Source organism: Mytilus californianus, unplaced genomic scaffold, assembly GCF_021869535.1.
Source record: "Mytilus californianus isolate M0D057914Y unplaced genomic scaffold, xbMytCali1.0.p SCAF_10, whole genome shotgun sequence".
Taxonomy (NCBI): Eukaryota; Metazoa; Mollusca; class Bivalvia; order Mytilida; family Mytilidae; genus Mytilus; species Mytilus californianus.
Window position 1 is genome coordinate 25,729,360 of NW_026262582.1, and position 13,652 is coordinate 25,743,011.

The 13,652-nt window shown below is 32.7% G+C and overlaps 1 protein-coding gene across 14 annotated transcripts in view; it reads right to left on the bottom strand.

Annotated features, from left to right (window-relative positions):
* The window catches only part of LOC127717824 (prolyl 4-hydroxylase subunit alpha-1-like), a 55,412-nt gene that overhangs the window by 17,947 nt on the left and 23,813 nt on the right, over positions 1–13,652 (bottom strand). The window contains exon 14 of one of the 14 annotated variants that reach the window (XM_052223677.1): positions 12,893–13,533. The exons of the other annotated variants lie outside the window; for them this stretch is intronic. Coding sequence (XP_052079637.1) covers positions 13,448–13,533 — 86 coding nt within the window. The 3' untranslated portion in view covers positions 12,893–13,447. Of the gene's footprint in view, positions 1–12,892; positions 13,534–13,652 lie in introns of those variants that run through there. 14 annotated transcript variants of the gene reach the window in all.

Below are 13,652 nucleotides of genomic sequence, written 5' to 3' on the forward strand. Positions count from 1 at the left end.
TCGAACTTTACGAGACTTCGCGAGATTTATTGATTTTGGAAGGGTCTAACTGAAAAACTATCGGAACTGCTCAATAAATTAACCACATAATTCCAAACGTTCAACAAATACAATTAAGTGGTCAGTTTTATCGTAAAGTAGATATATATATGTCCCTGGTTACAGGAAGAAATTTATATTATAAAATTTGCACTTCTAAAATCACAGCTAGTGGATACGAATGAAATATCGCCTCCTTTATTTTTTCCCCTTTTCATTTGAAACATTCATCTTTTTTTATCATTTTAAACAGTTAATGGTCATTCCAACTTCAACGATCAGCATTGGAGGACTGTAGTACTTTTACGATTTAGGTGTCAGACCACCAATTCTATATATAATCTACGATTTTTTTTTTCAATTTGCATAACTTTCAAAAGACGTTTAATTGCATATTACAGTACAAAGATCCGATACCTTCTTTAGCACGTTCCTTCAAAAGTTCTACCGACTTCCATGGCATATTGTTCTGAAAAACAGTATATTTTTTTTTGGGGTAATGAAGGTTATATAAGAAAGGCGTGAGAATACGAACAAAATGAGAAAAGACTAGTTTATTTTGATTTGGTTTTCAATGGTTCTCATTTTGAGGATATCTGCTACTCTTGTTTTTGACATTTTGTCAAATATTCGGAATCCTCTAGTTTCAACCATGTAGTGCCAATAAAAATCTTGACCGCATACCCCTATTTTTCTTTTCATAATTTTATAAAATATAGTTAAAAAACACATTTTTGAAAATCATAGTTTTTTAAGAAAAAAAAGTGCTAATGTTAAATGTATGAAAAATCTAGAGTATCATTTCCCCCCAAATTTTAAATTGATTATATCCCAAAAACAGGGAGACGGACCTGTCATTTTCTTCTTCTTTTTATATATAAGTTCTGTTATCTTTATACTATCAATTTATAACACTCTTTTATTAAACAGAGGAGCAAACATCCTTAAGTACAGAAAAAAAAGTACACTATGTTTTACTTTAGTACCATGGATTTCTTATGAGAAAAAAACCTGAGTGCTAAAATGTATATCTTTGTAAATAAAAATGCCTGAATATGTTTAAATGACTTCAAATTATGTTTGTTATAAGGTTTTCGGTTTGTATAAAAGAAAATCCCAATTCACGGTAAAATTTCTAATGACACAATATCTTCATAAATGTGAGAATACACGACTAAATGAGATCTTTAATAAATTTGTCAAAAGTTAACGCAATTTACCAGATAGACTATACATGATTATGTTCTGAAACATTTACCCTGTTATAGGCAGAGGCGATCATTCTAGACAATTTTGTTGTATCCACAGGGCTATTAGGTAAGGTCCCGTCTTCAATTTCATGCAACAACGCTTCTAGGAATTTTATTGAATTATAACTGTTTTGTTCATATTCTGCTTTGTTAGCAATGTAAATGACCTCCAAAGGGGTCAAAGGTTCGGTTTGATACTGTAAAAAACGTGTGTTAAATGTACAAAAAAATATTACACACTTGATACCATATTTCTAGCAGTATTAACTGCTGGTTAAAACAAACCGGGCATTGTATGGATATGATATGCTTCCGCTAAGGAGGCTCGTAACTCTGGATTTTTATTTGCATTCACATTATAGAATCCGTGACAACTTTCAGGATTTTAATCACATCAATCAGTTCATAAACACTTATTCCTTTCTGAATTTTTGGTCTTCAATGCTCTTTAACTTCGTCCTTTTTTAGCCTTTTAACATTTTATCGAGCGTCACTGTTTAACCTTTTATAGACCAAACGCGCGCCTATCGTACCAAATTATAAGCAGAAAACTCTTGGTAAAGAAACTTATATGTTTCTAGATTAGACCGTTGGTTTTCCTGTTTGAATTATTTTACACTAGTCATTTTGGAGCCCTTTATAGCTTGCTGTTCGGTGTGAGCCTAGGCTCTGTGTTGAAGGCCGTACTTTGACCTATAATTGTTTACTTTTTATACATTGTGATTTGGATGAAGAGTTGTCTCATTGGCACTCATACCACATCTACCTATTTATTTTCTATGATCATGCTATTATAGAAATCGTCACATATTCCAGGCTTAAAACATAGACTCGCGTTTCAGCAACCGCCTAAATCAGCAACATACAGCTCGCCAGTGCCGCTTAAATCAGCAACATACAGCTCGCCAGTGCCGCTAAAATTAGCAACATACAGCTTGCCAGTGCCGCTTAAATCAATAACGTACAACTCACCAGTGCCGCTTAAATCAGCAACATACAGCTCGCCAGTGCCGCTTAAATCAGCAATATACAGCTCGCCAGTGCCGCTTAAATCAGCAACATACAGCTCGCCAGTGCCGCTTAAATCAGCAACATACAGCTCGCCAGTGCCGCTTAAATCAGCAACATACACCTTCATCAGTGCCGCTAAAATCAGCAACATACAGCTCGCCAGTGCTGATTAAACCAACACAGTTGGAGTGGCAAATCAATTGTTGAGTTAAGGAACATGTAGACGCGTTGTTACGGTATCGTTCGAACTATTGACCAACGAGAACATGATTATTTATTTTTGTTTTCTTGGTCCAGGCAAAATGACTATCACATGTATAAAATTATGTCAATTTAGGAAAATAAAAAAAAAAAATCATATCTTGAGCTAAGTTATTTAAAACATATATCACTGCTGCGTACTCTGCTTTGTAATGTTTATGACACCAAAAAGTCTTACAACTTAAATTAATAGAAATTCTTGAACAATTAAATACTTACGAACATTTTAGTCATAATGTTTTTTGTGAAACGAAGGACAAGACTACAACACACGTGGTTTGACTGCACCATTTGCGTTTTATAAAATACTTTTCCATATTTGTTAAGGACTATAATGTCGTTGCATAACCATCATGAGGGTCTGGATGGTGGGTCTGTATTCTTAAATTTGTTTATGTCATTTTTCTTTATCTTTAAAAGTAACGCTTGTTCTGTAAATTTCTCATGGAAATGATGTAATAATTATTAAATGTTTTTTCTGTAATTAGATGAATTCTTTATTATGTATATCGTTCTGTAATCAGTATACTATTGTCTAATTCTTTAATTTTCCCCAGTTATTTTTAATATTTTTGCACCCCATTATTTTCTATTCTTTATATTTTTTGCTAATTTTCTCTATTCATTATATTTTTTTGGACACTATTCTTTATTCTATAAACCCCATCCATACCCTCCATCATTGATTTCTGTGTATAAAATACGACAAATAATAACTTCTTAAGACAACAGAGAACTCCGAAGGCATATGCATGCAATTTGAAATTCAATTAAAAATTCTCTGCAAAATAAAAAAAAAACAAAACAACAACTAAATTAAAAAAAAAGAAAAGAAAAATCAAATCTTGTAAATTTTGATTTTTTAAAATAGGTTTTAATAATTTGAAATAGAAGCAAAATCGATAATTGGAAAGTTATTTACTTTTTGATATACGTTTGTGATAATATTCTGCATTTCTATAGAGAAATATCATTAAAACTAGTTTATTGAACAACCAAATAACCATCACAATTGTAGATAAATTTTACAAATGGTTTCAATATATTCAATAAACAACAGATGGCATTTTTCAATGATCGTTTTGTTGATAAAATACACTTAATTTGAATATCAGAGACGACAACGTGGCGTAAATCTAATGAAAGAGACTACCTTGAATATTTTTCCATGTAAAAAATCACGCAAATCGAATTCATACACATCCCAAAGACGGAATATGGCTTCTACCGTGGCATCCAAATCACTTCGTTGTGGCCATCCACCAAGACGACTCTCAATGATACTCCTACTTGAATTAAATTCTAGAACAAAAGTATTACTCAATCTAATTAAAACAAAGTTTTCTGATTTCGTTATACTCACATGAGCTGACATGTATGAGCACGCGAGTTAATATAGGTCTGAATTTTAATCAGATTGAAGTATTACTGTGCCTTTTAAAAATATTTTCCTATGCCTTTCTTAAATATTGTCTAAAACAATGCAATAAACTATCTTTAAATTTCTTTACAAACGGTTTTGATGTTATAATTACATTACATATTAATAAGAAGATGTGGTATGAGTGCCAATGAGACAACTATCCATCAAAGTATTCATGTGTAAAAAGTAAACAATTATAGGGCAAAGTACGGCCTTCAACACGGAGCTTTCATTCACACCGAACAACAAGCTATAAAGGCCCTTAAAAAGACTAGTGTAAAACAATTCAAAAAGGAAAACCAACGTTCTAATCTATATAAAAAACGAGAAACACTTATGAACCGCACCAGCAAACGACAACCACCGAATAACAAGCTCCTGACTTAGGACAGGTGCATAAAAATGCAGCGGGGTTATAAACGTTTTAACAGGCGCCAACCTTCACCCTAACCTGAAACAGTGGTTTAACATTAAAACATAAAAAGACACACATTAAATATTAATTGAAATGTCTTAACTCGATCAAAAAGACAATACACAAAAACAAGTAAATATACACTGAACGAATTAGTTTGATATATGACCCAATATAAATAAAAAAGATGTTTCAATGTCAAAAAGACAACTTTAACCTAGGACAAAATGACATTTAATAAAGAAACGTACACAGGTGAGAATAATAATTTTGTTTTTAGGAGTACAGAAATTTTTTTTTATAAAACAAATTTGTTGTTCATAGTACAAGTACAGAAGTGATTTTTTTTTTTTTTTTTTGTATATTTCATAAGAATCCTGATTCTGATGTAAATTATAAATCATCCGTTTCCACAGGTGATATTGAACTGGTTATGATAATATTTTGGAAATACTTTTGGTTTAGCGCTCTAATCATAATTCGGTATTATATTTCGGTATTTTTCATATGAGGATTATTTGGTTCCGAGTACTACTGACAAAAATTAGTACATTCAGGCTGATATAGAATATGATTAACTCTAGTTATCTTGTGAATTTAAAGTATGAAAGACAGGATGGTTGACTTTTGGTTTAATATGGATACAGCACACATAAAAAGTGTAGTAAATTATCATATAAATGGTCATTTCTAGTTGATTAAAAACAGAATGAAAATGATAACTCAATCCCTAACCTATTTCTGGTTCATCAATTGTACATTCTGAACACAACACAATGTCGAAACATTTCTGCCAGTCGTCGACCCATCTTTTCAGTAAGTGGAAGGCATCTATCGGGCTGTGTATGGGTTTTGAATCTTCAGCAATTTTTTCCGTAGTTTTCAGAAATCTTTTTAAAATACAAAATTGGCATATGAATTCAATTATACGCAGAGAATCTTTGACGTCAGCGGGTCGAGCCATCCTATCCAATTTGAATAAATTAACAATATATGAGCAATGGAAAGCCTACTTTTTACAGTTTAACTATCTGGGTAACATGTTGTGATCTAAGAAATTTCAACACATTTAAAGAAAGTTTAAATGAAATCATTTTTGTTCATACTAATAAGAAAATCAGTATTTCAGCATTAATTAACGTTTCAATTAAGATTAAAAGTTTCCACAGGATATTTATTCTTTATCTTCTCTTCTTATTCTTTTGATTCTTTAGAAATAGCTCTGTGAACATTATATAATTATATAGGATAGCATTCTGGCTTTATTTTGTATCTGTTAGAACATGGTATGGTAGTCAGATTTGCTGGCCTATAGTAGGGGAGCTAGTAAGTCTGAGATTGATTGATTGAACTTTTGGTGTTTAACAGCACTTTCAGCACTATTGCGCTATTTCAAGGCGGTCAGTTTTTATTGATGAAGGAAGCCGGAGTGCCCGGAGAGATCCATTAACCTTCGGTAGGAAAACTGACATTCCTAGTCAATTAAGATTGGAGTTGAAAGCACCTGCCATGTGCCGGAATCGAACTCACAATCTCGGTGTTGATAGGCTAATACAGTAGTTCGACTACTTAGACAACTTGGCAACCGAGGCCCTAGTAAGTCTGAGATTCTGGCTCACTTAACAAGAAGAGGATGTTTGGCCAGGATGCCAGGCTAGGGATGTAGTACGTTCGACTTCTGCCAGGGTCCAATCAAAGACTCTGAAAAATTATTTGGAATCCCTTTAATCATGCGACAGTTAATAGTTAAGAGCAAAGAACGGTAGGCCAAAAGTCAAGTGATGCTGAGGAATTGATGAATTTCGAAAGTGTTTTATGATATATTGTGCACTATTCCTTTCAGTGCAGTATATATCATCACATCAATGATCCCAATGATTTCGGTACAAATATTCTTAAATTTTGTGTATGTTTGACTTTTCCAAACGCAATGATTGATTGATTGATTTGTTGGTGTTTAACGTCAATTTCAACACTATTGGCTATAGCATGATGGTTAGTCTTTATTGGTGTAGGAAGCTGTAGTGCCCGGAGAGAACCGACAGGAAAACTGACAATGAAAGTCAATTTAGATTAGATTCGAACGCACCTGCCACGTGAGGGGTTTGAACTCACAGATGCAGTGTTGACAAGCTGGCGATACAGTGAACTACTAGGACTATTCGGTCATCGAGGCCCAAAGCGTAATGATCAGAGTTATTTAAAACAACTATAGAGGTCTTTCGCACTGAACTTTGTTTCTTATGTTGTTATTTCAATTAAAATCTTTGAACGCAAATGAAGCCCTTATTGGGTCCTTTCTTTGTATATATTTGTCACTTTTAGCAATATATATTTCGTTCAGAGAAGAAAAGAAAAAAAAAATCATAAAACAGTGGTATATCTTAAAACAAATAAAACGATTGTTGCCATTGAAATTTCAACAAAAACTAAAAAAAGAAACAATTAGAAATATAATAAATATGAATATAACTTTATTTAGCTTAAAATGTTTACAAGCTTTAGGATGTGAAATAAAAACAATACATACATACGCTTATAAAAGGTCTATTTACGATATGTATTTATATTTATATTCATTCTAATTTATTTTTATATTTTGTTTTACCTTAAAGCATTTTTATTTGCATTTAACTAGTTTTGATAGGAACTTAACTGTACGCCAACTTGTTGAATATCTACAGTGATGAGTTAATATTGCATGTTTATTATTCCTGAACTACCACCACAATCGAAGTATAATAAGTGCCTCACTCTTTCAGAAATCCGTCAATACTTTGTCCCTCGACCTCCTGTTCTGCAATAAATCTCTGAAGGGCTGAAACAAATTTTGATTCGTTTTCGGAAAGTTTTGTCAATGTAAATATAGATGAATAAAAATCCATTAATACAAATCTGAATTTTAAGCTAAACACTGTTACAAAGAAAATTGCGTCAATACGCATCGTAAACTATATTCAAATATTTTTTTTAAGATACGAGAAATGTATAGCGATCTTTGATACTGTCAACGCACTACTATGCTGTTCAAACGTGAACAATAATCATAATTTAAAACATTGAGCGTATATATTTATACATCTATTCGTTTCATATTTACGATGTCTGTGTTTATGCAACATATGTGACCAGAGTAATAAAAATAATCTTAATTATATCATCTCTGTTATAATAATTAAATTGATAAATACCTAAATAAATAATCTTTATTTAAAGAGGATGGCCACATAAGTCATAACTACCCTTACCGAAAAATAAGCCCTGCGGCAAACATTTGCCGCAAGTTTGCAGCAAACATTTGCTGCAAACTTGCCGCAACTATTTTACCATGCAAATGAAGGTTGCGGCAAGCTTGGTGCAAACATAATTATGCAAATTAGATTTGCCGCAAGCTTGCCACAATTGTTTGCTACAAGCTTGCGGCAATTGTTTGCTGCAAACTTGCGGCAAACTTGCAGGAACTACATATATACCAATGTCATGTGTGTAGACACATTCAATTTATCTCTTTCAAATTACACAGCAAATTTTTTAAAAAGAATTCCTGCCTGTATACAAACAGTCATTGAAAGAATTCTTGCAAACTTATGAGATTTAAGGAAATACATACATGCATTTGAGTTTTGAAAAAGGGGGCATGGGTCATTCTCAAATGACACCATATACCTGTATTAAGAAATGAAAAAGGATAAATTGGGTATAAAGCTAGGTAATAATTGCATTACAGAATTGAACTTAATTTTAATAAACATGGTACAGTACACATTTAATCAGTTACAAAATTCAAACTTATATTACCTTTAGTTTTTCAAACACACACACACATATATATATATACATAGTTGCTTACTTCATTATGTATGATGGTGACATTAATTTTTTTATTAAAACATGTAGTTCTATGAATTATTTGTACTTACAAAATTACATATTGAATATCCTATATTATTGAACCAAAATGCCTCCTTGATCTCTTATATGTGAAATGCATTTTCCAAACACAATCAACATGACCTAGGCACAATTTCAAATTGTTAGCTTCCAGGAAGTGCCAACTAGGCATGCCCAGTCAATATTGTGTAATTCGTGCTATGTTCTGGCAAACATATAGAATGGTCAAAGTTTTCTGCAATCTTGCGGCAAACATATAGAATGGTCAAAGTTTTCTGCAATCTTGCGGCAAACATTCTTTATTATCTTATCTTTCTGGCAATCTTACAGCAAACATTGATGTTTCTGCAAACTTGCCGCAAGCTTGCAGCAAAAAGCTGCAATGTTTGCCGGAAGTTTGCAGCTAGCGGCAAACATCTGCAAACACTATTTTCTGTGTTCCTGCAAACTTTTTGTTTGCCGCAAGCTTGCAGCAAGTCTGCTGCAAGTTTGTGGCAAACAATTCAGTTCCATAAGGGTAATCAATCTGAGGGTCACGAAATAAAACGTGCAAATCATTATGAGGGTCTCGATGGGGGTTAACAGAATAGAGAATAATGGGCAAAAAATATAAAGAATAGAGAACAATGACCTAAAAATTGAAAAATACAGAAATAAAAGACACCCCCTCCAATCAAGACCCTCCAATATAATAGTACATTAAATATCATATCTATAATAGAACAGAGAATGAAGAGGGAATGTGTTAGTGACAACAACCCGACCATAGGGCAGAAAACAGCGAAAGGCCACCAATGGGTCTTCAACGCAGCGAGAAAATACCTCACCCGGAGGCAGGATTCAGCTGACCCCTAAACAATGATGAATACTAGTTCAGCGAATTAGACACTCCACTAAACTCCGAAATATACAAATGAATCAAAAGTAAAAACAAATACCTCTAGCCAATGTGGAATAAACAAACACACAGCAATAAGCACAGTTAAACTCAGTATAAAAGAAGTCTGAGTCCGATGTTAGAATAGGTATATAACATAAGAAACTTAACAAAATGACAATGATCAACATAATAATACAAAGGACTACTTCATTGTATATACATGTATTCATAATTATCACTACCTGGTACATACACAAGCGAATCACGTACTTTTTTGCCAGCTTTACTGAACTACCAAGGAAGAAGAAAAAAGATATTGCTATTACATAATTGTGATCACTTCATCGATACTGAAGAATTTTAATGATAAACATTCGGATTCTATTTTTTTTAGTAAATGAACGTTTTTATTAAACAAAAGAAAGATAGTTGCAGCTTGCTTTTAGAAAATATTTGTTGTTTTGTTGTTTAAAATTCTTATTATCTTGGATGTTTTTTTTTCTTTTTCCTTTGTTTTTCTATAAAATATTTGCTGCAAAGTATGACTAATCAGTAATTCTATGAATACACATTAAGTGGATTACAACTTGTTTAGCTTGCATGTTTTGATAAAACGTTTCTACAAATGTGTATCAAAACCGCCTTAAAATATCATAAAACATATGTATAAAAAGACTTAAAATGTACCCAAGAAAATAATATTGTCTTCTTAAAAAACTTTATTCACAATATGTTAGTAGCTATTTCGCATTAATTTCTTCCTGTGCATTTATTCTAAATGAATAATTTCGAGACATACGTTTCTAGCCAATTTTTTAGTTCCGCCAGTATATTGTATTGATTCAACGGTTACGTGCATCTCCCGAACACCATTGTTCATGTACATGTATGTTTATTGATTTGTTATTTCCCTTTATTGTTAACCAACACATAGTCATTAATAACGTGTAATTCCAACGATCAGTTGTGTTTCAACTCAATCTGCTCATTGGTGTTCATCAGAACATAAATGTAATGATCTTCCAAAACCACTACCAGACAAATATTTACATATCTGCAGCAATTTTTCCTATAATTCTGATGACTTATAAAGATGATATTATTCAAATTTTCAATGGAGGACATTAATAATGTTCATCCAATGCACTTATTTGATTAGCTTGATATCTTTCGATGATCTCCGATTCTTTATTGCGCCACGTGTTAAAATGAGAAAGATAATGAATATTACATTACAATAAATCGACTAATTGACAACATATATGTATGATTTAATATTGAAATAAAAAGAAAAATAGATATAGAAGAAAATTAATCATGTAAAAACGCCATTCAAAGACAAATAATGTTTTAAGTGACGTCAATTACTCGATATTTTATGGTATAATGTATCTGTCATTTTATATAACAGACCGCCGCGGTGCGGTATTAAAACAAAATCTAACGACAGAGAGTCAATGTGTACTCCTCGGTAATAATTTAAATCGTCTATCTTTGAATCAAATACTAGAAAAAGATATAAACTGCATCCTAACTGGTTACCAGGAGAACAACTTTTCATCAGCGATAGCGAAGCTGTGTTTTATTTTCAAAAAGTCTGGAGTTTTACACAAAGCCAAAGTATGAGGGCAATATTAGGATATGAACACCAAACTCCAGTTTTTATTTTAGTAAACAATAACACAAAAAGAGATGGACAGCATTGTTCATTATTCAGATACAAACAATCAACAATCCTCGGGTGAATCCGCTACTCTCCGTCTTTGGTCGGAATCGGCCGAGTTGAGACGATTGTGCCCACCAATCTGCTATCTTGCAACATTAACTTAAAATAAACAATTTTGTATGGCACCTACCACAGTAAAATTCGACAACGAAAATATCATATTAAGGTATACAAACTATGTTACAATTTACTATATGAAAGCATAGACAACTAAAGCCTGGCCATACGAACGCCATCAAACAACAGTCTACAAAACACAACATAGACAACTAAAGCCTGGCCATACGAACGCCATCAAACAACAGTCTACAAAACACAACATAGACAACTAAAGCCTGGCCATACGAACGCCATCAAACAACAGTCTACAAAACACAACATAGACAACTAAAGCCTGGCCATACGAACGCCATCAAATACCGTCAGGGATCTCAGGTTCTCCGGCAGGGTAAGCATATCATGCTTGAAATGTGGCAACCGTCGTGTTGCTTTTGTAAATTCGAAGTCGGTGATAAGTCTCATTCTACCGTGACGGTTTAAACATTTCAAAAAGATACATCAAATCCCTGTTTGATATTAAACTCATCGTAGATACCAGGATTAAAAATTTGTACGGCAGCGTACCGTTCCTTCTGTCGAAAGTCGCTTGTGTTCACTATGTTACTTGCATAGTTTCATAATACCTTGTAGACAATACTGAATTTTCTGCAGATGAAATGACTGATTTTTTACTGAAATATTAAACGTGACTTAAAATAAAAATAAAATTAAGGGGATGTGGTATGATTACAAATGAGACAGCTACTGACTAGAAACCAAAAGAAACGGTGAAGGCAAATACAGGTCATCATACGGCCTTCAAAAATGAGCAAAACCAATACTGTATAGTCAGCTATAAAAATCCTTCACGTTACAAAATGTGAAACGATACAAACGGGAAAATCAACGGCTTGATTTATGTTAAAACAATGAACGAAAAACAACTAATTTATAAAAGTAGACAGCAACGAACACCAAGCACTAAATTATAGGCTTCTGACTTGGAACAGGCTAATACAGGATATGGTGGGGTTAAACATGTTTATAGCCCTCAAGGTCTCGACACACCAGATCGGTACTAAGAACAAAATAAAATGTAACAATATGACAAAAGACACAAACTACCGATCTAAGATAGAGTACTCGTATCTACTGAAAGCTAGTTCGAAGCCAATTACAGTTTATAAATAAACCATATATTCCAACACTTCAATATCAATCAATCAGTACACAGACAACGGATTAAGTGTTAAGGCATCATAAACATGTCCGAGAAAAGAATTACAATGTGCAATGCCAAATTGCAAGTATCGACTTGGTGCCTTCTGTTTACTTCATGATGCAGCTTTTTCTATTTAAAAAAATATAAAAAAAAAAAGATCGACACAAACAAAAAAAGAAATACCTTTAAAGTAGATTACAATTTAAGTCTATATTAGGTTTGAATTCTTGCACCCGTTCATCTGAATACCTACGGAGTATGCGTTGCTGCTGTTATCTAGAATATATAGTGTGCATTATACTTGAACATTTTGCTTTAAAATTTCGGTCTATGAATTAATGTATCTATAGACAACAGTGGTGTATTGACTTAACATAAACACGAAATAAGGATTAAGTTTAAAAACGGGAGAATGCAAAGGTCTGATCCATTCAAAATACATCGTAAAAATTGTTTGTGTGTGTATGTTCAATTATGACCTGTAATTAGAATACCTATTCATACATCGACACATTTTTTTAAAAAACCTCAAATTACGACTTTACATTAGTCTTATCTTGTGTCAAGTTTGCAGTTATTATGCAAACTTAAAACAACAACATTCATAATTAAAGATATCTGAGACATAAGTCATTAAGACAGTAAATTAGTGAAAAGAAATACAAAGGAGAAATACAAACATAATTCAAAGGAAGAACGGCAATACAATGGCCCAAAGAAAAACAAACTGACAAATAGCAATTCACAATACAATTCACATTACAATACACATTACAATACACAGTGAAACATGGCAAAGCAAAACACAACATATTACAATACTTAACAAGTTGAGAAAAAAAAAAGAAGTACAATGCAAGCATTTAAACAAAATCATCATATGCTTTTAACAAGAATGTGTCCATAGTACACGGATGCCCCAATCGCACTATCATTTTCTATGTTCAGTGGACCGTGAAATTGGGATCAAAACTCTAATTTGGCATTAAAATAAGAAAGATCATATCATAGGGAACATGTGTACTAAGTGTCAAGTTGATTGGACTTCAACTTCATCAAAAACTACCTTGACCAAAAACTTTAACCTGAAAAACTTTAACCTGAAGCGGGACAGACGGACGGACGGACGGACGGACGAACGGACGAACGGACGCACAGATCGAAAATTATAATGCCCATAAATGGGGCATAAAATCAACAATTCAACCATTCCACCTAATTTTTATTTTTGTTTTGATTATCAGCTACAGATTATAAGATTTGTAATGACAATACAATGATGTTATTCTGCTATAACTTTGTATCTTGTAAATGATGTTTTAGTCCACATGGTTTTTTAAAAAGTTGTCCATTTTCTCGAATCCATTTATTGCTCACTGTGGAAAAAAAAGAATTAAGAATAAAGTTGTTCGTTATTCATTCATATCTTAAAGCCAACAAATATGCTTTAAAAGTAAACCAGTTGATATTTGTAAGAAATAAAGGTTAAAAATAT